The 12,027-nt window shown below is 51.5% G+C and overlaps 1 protein-coding gene across 1 annotated transcript in view; it reads left to right on the top strand.

The window, feature by feature from the left end:
* ASTN2 (astrotactin 2) overlaps positions 1-12,027 on the top strand; it is a gene marked incomplete at both ends in the record, with an annotated part of 256,968 nt that overhangs the window by 55,251 nt on the left and 189,690 nt on the right. The window contains one exon of the mRNA XM_079544565.1: positions 751-1,135. Within this exon, the coding sequence (XP_079400691.1) occupies positions 751-1,135 (385 nt within the window). The remainder of the gene's footprint in view (positions 1-750; positions 1,136-12,027) is intronic.

The raw sequence follows: 12,027 nt of genomic DNA, 5'->3' as shown, positions 1-12,027 counted from the left end.
TGTTGTGCCCCTGCATGTAGCCACAACAGTTCACCCAAAGGGTTGGCATGGGGGGCTGCACTCTGCTGCGAGGGTGACTCTGGCAAAGATCCCTAAGCATGTGAGCAAGAGGGAAGTCTTTAAATTATTCTAACACGATTGATGGGATCACAGTTGTTTTGGAGAGCTGAGGATTTGGGTGCAGGATGCAGCTGTGATGCTCCTCAGAGCAGCAGCATCCAGAGGAGCCATGCAGGGGCCCTGCTCCATGGCCTGCCAATGCTGCTGGGTGGCCTCATCCTCTGGTTCTCAGGAGAGGAGGAGGGCTGGCTCTGGGAACGATGAGTGGCTTGGTTCTCTGTGCCCTGGAGGGTGGCAGTTGGGTGATGCCATTTGGTACATGGTCTTTTGCACAAAATGCTGTGTCTCTGCGGAGACTTTATGGCTCCCTTGTTGGTTGCTGGGTTGTTTTAATGAGTTTTTTGTCTCCTAAGCAGTGAGATGCGGATGGGAGATCCTTTCCCATCTCCTTGTGCAGGGCAGGCTGGCTTGGTATCCACGTACGTTGCCTGACAGGACCAAGGGGATGAGGAAAGAGTTCCTGGGGTGGGCAGAGCTGAGCTGGGGATGTCATTGGGGTGTTAAGGATCTCCTCCAGGACCCTGCCTGGAGTTGATTAAAGGATTTTGTGTAAGAGGAGAGCGAGCGCTGGTGGATGCTGCTCCTCAGCCATCCCTGTGTCTGCTGACGTGTCTCTTTGCTGTCCCACAGGGTGGGCTGATCGCTCTGCTCCTGCTCCTCTTGGTCTTCACAGTGGCTCTGTACGCCCAGCGGCGCTGGCACAAGCGCCGCCGCATCCCGCAGAAGAGTGCCAGCACCGAGGCCACCCACGAGATCCACTACATCCCCTCGGTGCTGCTGGGCCCCCAGGCCCGAGAGAGCTTCCGCAACTCTCGCCTGCAGGCCCACAACTCGGTCATCGGCGTGCCCATCCGCGAGACCCCCATCCTGGATGACTACGAGGACGAGGAGGAGGAGGAGACGCCGCAGCGGGCAGAACCCAGCACCAGGGAGGATGAGTTTGGCAGCCAGGTGACGCGGACGCTGGAGAGCCTGGGCCGGGGTGGGGAGGAGAAGCCTGACTACGAGAAGAAAGGTTGGTGGCTGTTCTGCCTGGTCTTCCCCTCACCCTGTGCCCTCAGAGCGTCTGAGCTGCATGGGGCTTCCTGATGAGGAAGTCCTGGATCTGCTGGTTTGTCCTGAGCGTTCATCTTCCAGCTGATTCCATAAAACCATTGAATGGTTGGGTTGGAAGGGACCATACAACCCCCCAAACCCCATCCCTGCCCCTCAGCTCAGGCTACCTCCCCAGCTCTGGCTGCCCAGGGCCCCATCCACAGCTTTGGGCCCCTGCAGGGAGCCCACTCTGAGCAGCAGTGCCGGGGCCTCACCGCCCTCTGAGTAGAACATTTCCTCCTGACATCTCACTTAAATCTCCCCTCTTTTAGTTTAAAGCCCTTCCTCCTTGTCCTGTCACTGTCCACTCTCATAAACAGCCGTTCCCCCTCCTGTTTATAAGCTCCCTTCAAGTGCTTGAAGGCTGCAGTGAGGTCTCCCCAAAGCCTTCTCTTCTCCAGATTGAACAGTTCCCATATCTGGGGTTGCCCCAGCCCACATGCAGCACCTCACACTCAGCCTTGTTGTGCCTCATTAGGTTCCTGTGGGCTCACTTTTCAGGCTGTCCGTGTCCCTGTGGATGGCATCCCTTCCATTATATCAGCTATTACACACCACTCCGCTTAGTGACATCAGCAAACTTGCTGAGGGTGCCCTCAATCCCACTGTCTGTCTCATTGACACTGTGACTTCTGGAAGCACCCAGAAATGAGGAGTTGGCTAGGGAGCAGGAGGAGCATTTCCCCACCAAGGAGAGTTGCTCTTTTGCCATGGGTTTGTGCAGTGTTGCACGGAGCAGCACTGTCAGTCCCACTACTCCGTCAGTGCTGATGAGCATTTGTTCCCATTCAGTCTGTGCTCCAGGCTTCCAAGCAGCTTGGGGATGCTGGGATCCCTGCTGACTTCTTGCTGTAGGTGAGCACTGGCACATGGGCATCAATCAGCCTGGCTTTATTCTCTAGGTGGCAGAAATGCTCATTTCGTTGCTGTCAGGTAGTGCATCAATTCCAGCATAGAACGTGTCAGTGGGGCCCTGCTGAGCAATGCTGCACCTCAGAGAGCTGCTCCACAACGCTGCGTTTTCCAGGGGCACCAAAACATTCCCTGTGTTTTATTCTATGAGCCATCAGGCAATGATCCTGGAGTTCTTAGGGTGCCGGAATGGGTTGGAGCTCAGGTCCCTTTGGGCTTCCCCTCCAGGTAAGGCAGTGTGGTGCTGGGGTTGGGTGCAGCAGGACAGACAGACAGGGAGCTGTGTGCCACGGGCTCCTGCCTGGAGAAGAGCAGCGCTTTCCCCAGCGTGTCTGGGCTAATGCAGATTTGATTGCTTGCTTTTTTAAAGTCTGTCTCTGGGAAAGTGTATCGCCCACCTCTGCTTATTGAAATATCATTAGAAGCAGTTTGATGTAGTTAACCTGCAACGTGGTGAAATGCTTTGGAATAAACAAAAGCGGAGCGCGTTGGTGCTAATTGCTGAGCGACTGCAGCAGGAGTGGGGATGGGCGCAGGGAAGTGGTTCTGCTTTCTGCTCACAGTGTGCATCCATCCTTGGGAGCGTGTCCTGCTCCTGTGCTGTCCCCATTGGGTAGCAGAGATGGGGACAGGGACCCCAGAGCTTGGCTCCTGGAAAGCAGCCCCACACACATGGCATTGGAGGCTGCTCCTTACAGCTCTTTCCCCCTTCCTCTTCCAGGCAGAGCTGTTACAGCAGTGATGGTTATAGCTCCAACAACCCAGGGATCCTCCTGCTGTCCTCACGCACTGCTCGGAGCATCCCTGTTGGCGTCCTCCTTTGTGGCTCTCATCGGCTCGTGGGGTTAAGAGGTGCTCCCCCAACCCTCTGCACGGTGAGAGCGAACAAATGAAGGCCTTCATGTACTGTAACTGAGCTGCCTCTTTTATTCTTTCATATTCTCTTCTTTGTTTTGCTTTTCTATAAATTATTTAGAGTTGTGTGAGAGGGGGAGACAGCAGTAACTGCATTTCAGTGCTCTTCAAAACATAATAGTAAACAAGATCTAGGGCAGAATATTAAACTATCTCAGGGCTTCAGAAATTGGCAATAAAGTAATTCTTGTGCTGTATGCAGAAGACCCAAACCAGGGCTGTGGGCTGGGACAGGCTGCCCTAGGCCTGCTGCTATCCATGCAGTGCTGAGTTCTCCCATCAGGACACCATCATGCGTTACACCTGGACTTGAGGAGAGATTTTAGTGAGATACTGGGAGGAAATGTTCTACTCAGAGGGCAGTGAGGCCCTGGCACTGCTGCCCAGAACTGTGGGTGGCATCCCTGGAGGTACCCAAGGCTGTGGATGGGCCCTAGGCAGCCTGAGCTGGGGGGCAGTGAGCCCATGGCAGGGTTTGGGACTGGGTGATATTTAAGTTGTCTTATATTTAAGTTCTCTTCCAACCCATCCTCTCTGTGGTGCTATTCATGTGCTTTGTACTCAGCCCTCCAGCTGCTTTGCACGTGCCTGGGAGCTGCACAAATTCAGGATGTGTCAGATGTACCATGGATGTGCTGCCTGCCAGCAGGCAGTGGGTGCAGTTGGGCTTCCCTGGGGATGTGCAGGTGGGATGTTGCAGATAACATGTGGCCACCGATCCCCAGGGGGAAATCAGGGCTGTTGAGGCACAGTTTCACAGGTGGCTTTGAGATGGATGTGGCAACGGAGTCCCAGCTGGGGCCTGGCCCGGGGCTGCATTTGTATGGGTGCAGCAGGTTTGGCTGCGGAGCTGTGCCTGTGAGCCTGGCAGCGCCCAAGGGAGAAGCTGCGTGTGGTGCCTAACGTGGTGATAAGACATCAGCTGGGACTTGTCAGCAGGCTCCAAATGCTATCATTGCTGGGGCTGTCACCAAAGACTCTTTCAAGTGTCAGTTCCCGACGTTAATTACCAGGGATGGCAAATGCAATGAAGATGGAGTGCCTCGCCTCGCCCTCACCTGCCTGCGCCACTCGCTTCTCCCACGTGCCGGGCAGTGATTGATTTGCAGGTGCTGGTGCTTTCCATCCCTTGGGATTCCTGCACGCTCAGTTGCCCTTGCCACGCAGAGGAGTGCTGTGCTCCCTGCTGGATGGGCAACTCAGTGATGTTACAGCCCTGAGGAATGGGTGCGGAGCAGCCGGTGGATCCGCAGCACAGATATCTGCTGTGCCGAGTGTGGGTGCAGCCGGTGCAAACACGCAGCACCAAATGTCCCCCTGCCTGCTCAGGCGATGCGCTGCAGCTGGCACAGTGCAAACAAACACGGGAGCAGTGTGCTGAATAATGACATCTAGCAACAAGCGTGTAGCAGTGATAAAGTTAATGAAATTACAGGTTCTGACCTGATACCAGGCTCTGCAGCGGGTTGATAAACAGCAGGGCAAAGATGAGATGTTTATTTCTCCCCAGCTGCAGCCTGTAATCTGGATGCACTGAGCGGGGACATTAACATTATTGCTGTTATGCAAAATCATTTTTGATTTGGGGGGGGAAAAAAAAAAAAAAGGTAGAAAGAAAAATTCCCCCAACTGCCTGGAAAATGGAAAACTGACAGAATTAGAATTGCAGTAGGAGCACAAAGTGACCTCGTGACATTGCACAGAGCCCTGATGAATTTAGACAGAAGAAAAATCTAAGGCAGTTTAGGAAGAGGGAAAGTAGTTTTTTTTATTAACATATTAATATGAGGGAGAGAGAGGGCAATAGGCAGCTCTAATTAGCTGAAAGGAAGCCTGTGTGCTGGCATGGAAAGGGAGCTGTGTGATCTCCCTGCAGTTTTGGGGTTGTCTATGGCACCTGGTTGGAACCAGGTGATCTTCGAGGTCTTTTCCAATCCAAGGCATTCTGTGATTCTGTGAATTAGAAAATCTCCTTGGGGTTTGTACCTCCTAGATAGCATGTGTCCAAACCCCTGTGTCCAAACCAGCCCCATGTGGATGAAGTACTCTGCAGTGGACAGCAGTGAATGAACGTGGATAGAGCCCAGCAAGTGTGGCTGTGGGGTTGTCCTGGATTCCCTGGGCCCTCTGTGGGGAGGGATGCCAGTGATGGGCCATGGGGAGGAGACTTTGCCCAACCTGGATCAGGGGCAGTGAGAGCCCAAGATCCTGCCTGGTGAAATCTGGGCAGTGCTGGCTGCCAGCAGTGCTGGTGCTCAGTGCCGTGATGGATCAGAGGTGTGGTCATGACACCATCCTGAACCTACAGCTCGAGGCCTTTCTTTTAACCTGCTGCAGTAACGTGATAGATCTCCGACATTTCCCTTCCTTAATCCATGGAGACCCAATCCAGGGTGAGTGCTGTGGGGTCTTGGAGTTGAGTTTAAAGACAGGGACTGAACTGGAGGTGATGCCCTGTGATGGGACCAGGACCAGGACATTGCTCTCCATGGTGTGGATTGCCCCGTGGTGCTCACCCCACCACCATAGGGCTGAGGGCTGGAGGTTTGCTCCTGCTGGCAGCTGTAAAGCTCTGCGAGTCATGGCTCTACCAGAGGCTTCCTGAGCCTTCAATGAGTAAAATGATGGCTTACCATTAGCTGGAGCTGGGAACAAAAAGGAATGGTACATCAGACTGGTATCTGATGCATCCAGTCTTCTTTTCAGTGACCTAATGGGATCGTGACCCTCTCTGTATTTGATCAGCTTTTCCCAGATCTCATCCCCGCCAGCTCCTTGCGTAATTTACAGAGACCTTTGACAAATGTATATTCACGCAGGCTGTGTGGCCACGGTGCAGAAGGTTTTCTGCACTCTGCTCATTCCTGGCTGCAAAAAAAAAAACAACCCCAAAAAACAAAAACCCACTGCAAATTCCAGTTCAGAAAAACTCAACATATATGGGACCCAACAGGGTAGGAAATGGGTACCAATTCAGGAGAGCATTTTGTCATGTGCTTAGCCAGCATCTCCTGTTATCAGAGCAATTAAGCATGTCTTTAAGTGCAGCGTGCTTAATTCTGCTTGATTTGAGTGGATTGCTGAAGAGAAATGGAGAGAATGGGTGACCCAGTTGCAGAGGTGGCAAGGGGTGTGCCACTGGATCTTTTGGCTTATTAGTGATGCCAGCTGTATCTTAATGCTAATTCAAAAATGCATATAGCTGACAGGGAAAAGCTTTGCTTTCCAGAGAGATAAACATAGTCGTAATTAATGTATTAATTACCTTTTGAACCCTAAGGATGGCTGCCAGGCTGGAGTTCCAGGTTGTTCTGATCACTCCTTCACTAGGATTGGATCAGCCTCAAAGATGGGTTCTTCCCACCAGGGCTCACCCCAAGGAGAGCTGGATGGTTCCATGCCCACAGTGTGCCTGTGTGCTCAGGGATGGGACAGCCCAATGACAGCAGGCTCCCAGGGTGGGATTCCTGACACGGTGTTGTTTTTCCACCCCTGCCTTTGCTGTTGCTCTATCCCACTGACTGATTTTATGAGACAGGGGAGGGGAGAAGCAGATGGAAAATCAGCTTCTTGATGGTGCTGTGGGGAATGGAAGAGGAAAAGGGGTGTTTTAATATTCCAACACTTTGCTGAACATCCCAGAGGGATGGTGGCTTCGTGATGTCTGTATCACAGCGTTGTGACACCCCAAACCCACGGCTACCAAGTGCAAAGGGAAGGGCCCTTTGGGGGCCAAATTTGGGTGACTTTTGGTCCCCCAGCTCTTCAGCTTGGGGTTATGTTGGTTTTATGGGGCTGTCTCAGCCCCTCAGTGCTGCTGGAGATGCCGTGACAGCTTTGTGTGCAGGAGCCCTGAATTCCCCAGGTGTCCAAAGTGCTTTTCGTCCAGGCAAAATCACCAGCGTGCAGGAGATGAGCTGTGAAGTTCTGGCTGTCCAAGGAAAACAAGCCATCAGGAACTATATTTCTATAAATGCCAGGCTCGCGTTGTTCATCACTTTATGCATAACTATGAATGTTTGATAACGTGCTGCATTATTAAAGGCATAGCTGGGTTGTAGACCAGTTGTTGACCAGGATAAGTTTCAAGAAGATTGTTTTTTTCCTTGCCTGATGCGAAACATAAAAAGTAATGTGGTGGCTTTTTATTGTCCTTGAGACCTGAACATCCTCCCGTCTAGGGCTTTTTTCTAGGGCTGGGTCTGCCCCATGGTGTGCTGTGTCTGCATTGCTGGGAGCTGGAATCTGTCCCCAGTGCTGTCCTTCCATCTGTAATGTGGTGTTGGCATGGGAGAACCTGCCCTCAGCTCCTGAGGTTGGAGTGAACAGGGAAAGAGGGCTGCAAGGCGGGAGGAAAACATTCAGTGTTCCCATTTCTGATGGAAATCAATCGGTGCTGGAGGCTTTCAGGCAGCCCCTGGGATGCTTTGCTTGGTTTGTGTCACCCGTAGTGGGAGCAGTGGGTTTTCTCAGCCTCAGGATGTGAGTGCATGGCCGTGGGCACTTAGTTACCTTGGTGTTCATAGAATGGTTTGGATTGGAAATGACCTCAGAGGTCATGTAGTTCTAACGCTGCTGCTGAGGGCAGGATTGCCTGCTGCTACTGCAGACATCATGGCTCAGGTGCTTGGTGTGCTGGTGCTCACTCCAGCAATGGTTCTGGGCTTGGAAGGTGAGCTGCAGTGGCAGCCCTTGGTTCTGTTGCCATGTCCCCTTCCTACCAGCCGTGCTTTCCATGGCCATGCCACATATCCCACCCATGCCTGCTGCCCACGACCTGAGATCCCCAGAACTCCCCTTCCTCCTGCCCTGGAGCTGAGCTCGTGGCTTCCTTGGGCATCTGGGGATGAGCTTCATCTTGCCCTTGGTTTTGCATTAATTCAGGGAGCTGGAAGGAGGAAGGAGGGCTGCTGGAGTTCAGTGCTGTGTGCTCAGAGCTGTCAGTTCTCCCTCCTGCTATGCAACATTAACCTGGGCTGCTTCGTGCGCCCATTAGCACCAAATGGGGAAGCTTCCTCCAGAGTGTTTTTATTTAACTTTTCAATTATTTTATAACTTGAGGAGTATTAGCTGCTGCTGAGGGTCTGCCCATCTTCCTGCTCCTCTCTCTGCTCGTTGCATAAGCTAAAAAGTTATGGTGTCTCGTAAAATAGGTAAGTGAAGGGTTTTATTAGGCTGGAGATGCGGGAAGCAGAGCACCTGGTGGCCTGGATCTTTCAGTGCTGGGGCAGAGAGAGCTGGAGCAGGCTTGGCGGGGCAGCATCCTGTTTGCCAAGGGCTTTTCTTTGCTGTGATTCCATCAGGAGGAGAAATGGGCCAAGGGGATGAACGCTCTGTTAGTGGCAGAGGAGGGCTGTGCTAGAAAAAAGTCTTTGCCCCGTAGGAAGAGCTGAGGATTTCCTATGGAGAAGCAGCCCTTGGGGAGGTCAGATAGGCTGAGATGGTGGTTCTATAGCAGGCAGAGCTGGGGCTGTTGGACCGTGGCACACGAGCTTTGATCTTTCACAATGTGTTTATAATTATACTGCATTATCTTAATTACCAAAATGGAAAGTCAGGAGCGTGACAAAGGGAAGGGAAAGGCAGAAGGAAGAAATGCAGGGAAAGGAAGGGGTGACAAATAACTCACAGCCTGTGTCGACGGGGCTGCGACTGTGGTCGGAGCTGGAAGTGGTGCTATTAATACCACGCTTATTCATTTCGTATAATAAAAATAAAAAAAACGGGAGCTCTTTGCAATTACCCAATTCCAAATGAAATTAACATTCCGTGGCATTTTCCAGTAAACGGTTAGTTTGCACACATGAGTGGAGGCAATTAGCTGGCAAGTGATTGAGCGCCGTGACTGGAGAGAGGATGAGGAAGGTGGGGGCACTGGGTGCTGGGGAGGGGGTGCGTTTTTTCTTACAGTCAGGGTGTTTTTGTCTCTCCTGTGCATCACAGGCTCCTACGAGCTCCTCCAGTTCTGGCTTTTCCAAAGGAGAAGGAGCACTGAGATGAACCTCCAGACGTGTGTAGGGGTCACAGCTTTGCAGCAGGTAACTGCTGGATCCAAACCCAAAGGGCTGCGGGTTCTCCCCTGTGCCCGCTGTGGGACCACGCTGGGCAGCACTGCTCTCATCACCACTCACATCCTCCCTCCCCAGGCTGTTTTAACGTCCGGCGGAGACTTTTCTCCACGTTTGCTGAACTGCTGAAAACTTGTGATCGTATCAGGACTCCTTCCTGCCTCGTACCAGATAAGGACAGTGCTGGCTCGGAGCCCGGAGCCGAGGGTGGTAGGGAGTGGGGTAGGGAAGCATCAGCTCATGAATATATGAAGGAGGAAAGTACATTTGTTCAGTTTCCTTCAAAGGAGACATCTCGGTGGAAGTTTTATCTCTTCTTCTGCCTCCTTCCCCCTCCAATTTGCAATTACAATTAGGTTTCTTTTTTTACGTATAAAAAATCTATTTTTATATAGCAAGAGATTTATTAGTGGATATAATGATCTATTAATGTATGTTAGGGAAAAGGAGATGTGTGCATCACAGGAGCTGCTTGGTCCCCTGAAATGAAACTCTGTGCTATCTGGCTGTGTTTTCTTCCCAATCAGTGTAGAGCAGTTGTACAAATCTCCCACCTTCATCACAAAGGCTATGGCATAATTACCCAATTTTATGCTTGTAAAACTCTCTGCTTCCTGGAGCTCAGTACCTTGAGGGTGGCACTGTTGAAAATCAGTCCACATCCCAGTTTCAGAACAAACACTGCTGCTTATTTCATGCTTCGGAAAACAACAAACACCTGTTATGTAGAGCTGGTGAGAAAGCAGGGTTTCCACCATGCAAAGAACTTCCAGCATTGTGAAATTTGTGCCTATCCCCAAAAGAATAGGAAGGTTGATTTTTTAAATGCTTTGTGAAATAGAAGTCTCCAAAAGGTTGACCCCAAACCATTACAGTAAGCATGTGGAAACTCAGAGAGTTCATAAAATCATAGAATGGCCTGGGTTTAAAAGGACCATGATGATCATCTAGTTTCAACCCCCCTGCTATGGGCAGGGTTGCCAACCACCATACTGGGCTGCTCAGAGCCTTGAGTTGGTTTGCACAGAGGAATTATGACAGTATTGAAGTGTTGTAGGGGTCTGACACATACCTACACAGTGCATGATGGCCATAAAGGTGCATTGGGATTTCAGAGTCAGCACTGCAGGAGAGCACCCCGCTCTGTCCACAGCAAAATTGGGGGCTATACTGGAAATAGTGGGGGCATTGGTGAGAGGGAAGGAGCTGCTCTTGGAGAGGAGTTAGCTCTGAGATGAGACTGCATCGCACACGCGGCCACAGGAGCAGCAGAAATGCATGCAGAAGTCAGAATGAGCGAGGATGCAAAAAAGACCTCAAACTCAATTTCTAATTGCGTCCGGACGTTTCTGTTTAATCCCTAATTGAGTTTGATGTGCTGCTGGGAAACGTTGCGATCGCAGCATCGCGGTGCGTTCAGCTGTGCTGCTCTGGAGCTGCTCTGCACAGAGCTGAGGAATCTCTCAGCTTGCAGTCTCCCCAAAGCATGAGACGAGGAAGATGCAGCTCTCCTGGTTTGCTGTAAGGCCCACAAACACTGAAATGAGTTCTTCCACTTCTCATCCTGGTAGCAAAGGGTTTCTATCCCCACATCGCTCGTACTGCTCTGCTGATGGCTTTTTTTTCTTGGTGATTTTTAAGCCAAACAACATATTTTCCTGCTGCAATTTGTGCCAGCAAAAAAAAAAAAAAAAAAAAAAAAGAAAGGGAGAAATAAAGGCTATTGAGTGGAATTGTTTGGTGGGAGATGTGCAAACGAATAGGGGAGCCATAAGGAGAGCAAATCGCTTTCAAAATAGCATATGGGGGTGGACGGGAAGGAGGTGTGCAATGGGAACGTGTAATGTGCTTTACAAAGGTACGGTGACCTTCAGCTGTGTCCTCAAATCACTGACGGGGATGGAAGCCGATTTGGAGGAGGTTGGGAGCCTCATGTTTCCTCTGTGAGCTTGGCGGGGGGGTGGCTTTGTGCTGCCAAGGCATTTTTGGGTTGGGGTGAGATGGAGGTAGTGGTGGTGCCGTGCCAAGGCTGGGGTGGATCTCACCACCACCTCTGCTTGGCTTCAGAAACGCCCCACGTGGTGATGAAAATGTGAGCTCAATGGTTCCGATGAATTCATCTCCTTTACCTTAGAAACCAAGGCAGGAGGGAAGGCGATCTGGGAGGCTGTGCTCAATGAGAGGGCAGTCGGCTTGTGGGCAAAGCTGCTTCCCAATGGGCTGATGCTGCCATTGTGAGGAGGGGATGGAGATGGGGATGGACAGTGGGGGTGAAGATGGGAAGTGGGATCAGGATGGAGTAGGGAATGGAAAGCAGCAGGGCAGTGTCTAGCATTAATATCCCAGGGTAATCCTGGGGCATTGCTCTGATGGAAGCTTTGCACTGCCCCATCACAGTGATGTTCTCATCCTTTTGTGAGCAGTCAAAACCTCCCTGTACACATGAATGCCAAGCCTGTGTCTGCTGAAGGAGAGACCTAGGCAGGACACCCAGGGAGATGCAGCCAGGCTTCAGCAGAGGGCCCAGGAGAACCTCATGAGGTTCAACAAATGCTGACTGGTGGTGATCCCCACTACCAGTACAGGCTGGGGGATGAAGGGAGGCACAGCCCTGCCTCCTAGAAGGAGAAAATATTTAAATCAGATGGAAAAAGTTTTTTATGATGAGTAGTGAAGCACTGGCACAGGTTGCCCTGGGAGGTGGTGGATGCCCCATCTCTGGAGACATTCAAGGACAGGCTGGACAGAGGGCTCTGAGGACTTGGTCAACTGTAGGTGTCCCTGGTCATTGCAAGGGAGTTGGACCAGAAGACCTTGAAAGGTCCCTTCCAACTCAAATAATTCTATGCTTATATGATTCTATGAGATCATGGGCTCCTCTGTCCCCGTGCAGCCCCACAAGAGGTGATGGGCAGTG

This window comes from Tetrao urogallus, assembly GCF_951394365.1.
Source record: "Tetrao urogallus genome assembly, chromosome: 19".
NCBI classification, from domain to species: domain Eukaryota; kingdom Metazoa; phylum Chordata; class Aves; order Galliformes; family Phasianidae; genus Tetrao; species Tetrao urogallus.
This window is presented reverse-complemented; position numbering and strand designations above follow the sequence as displayed.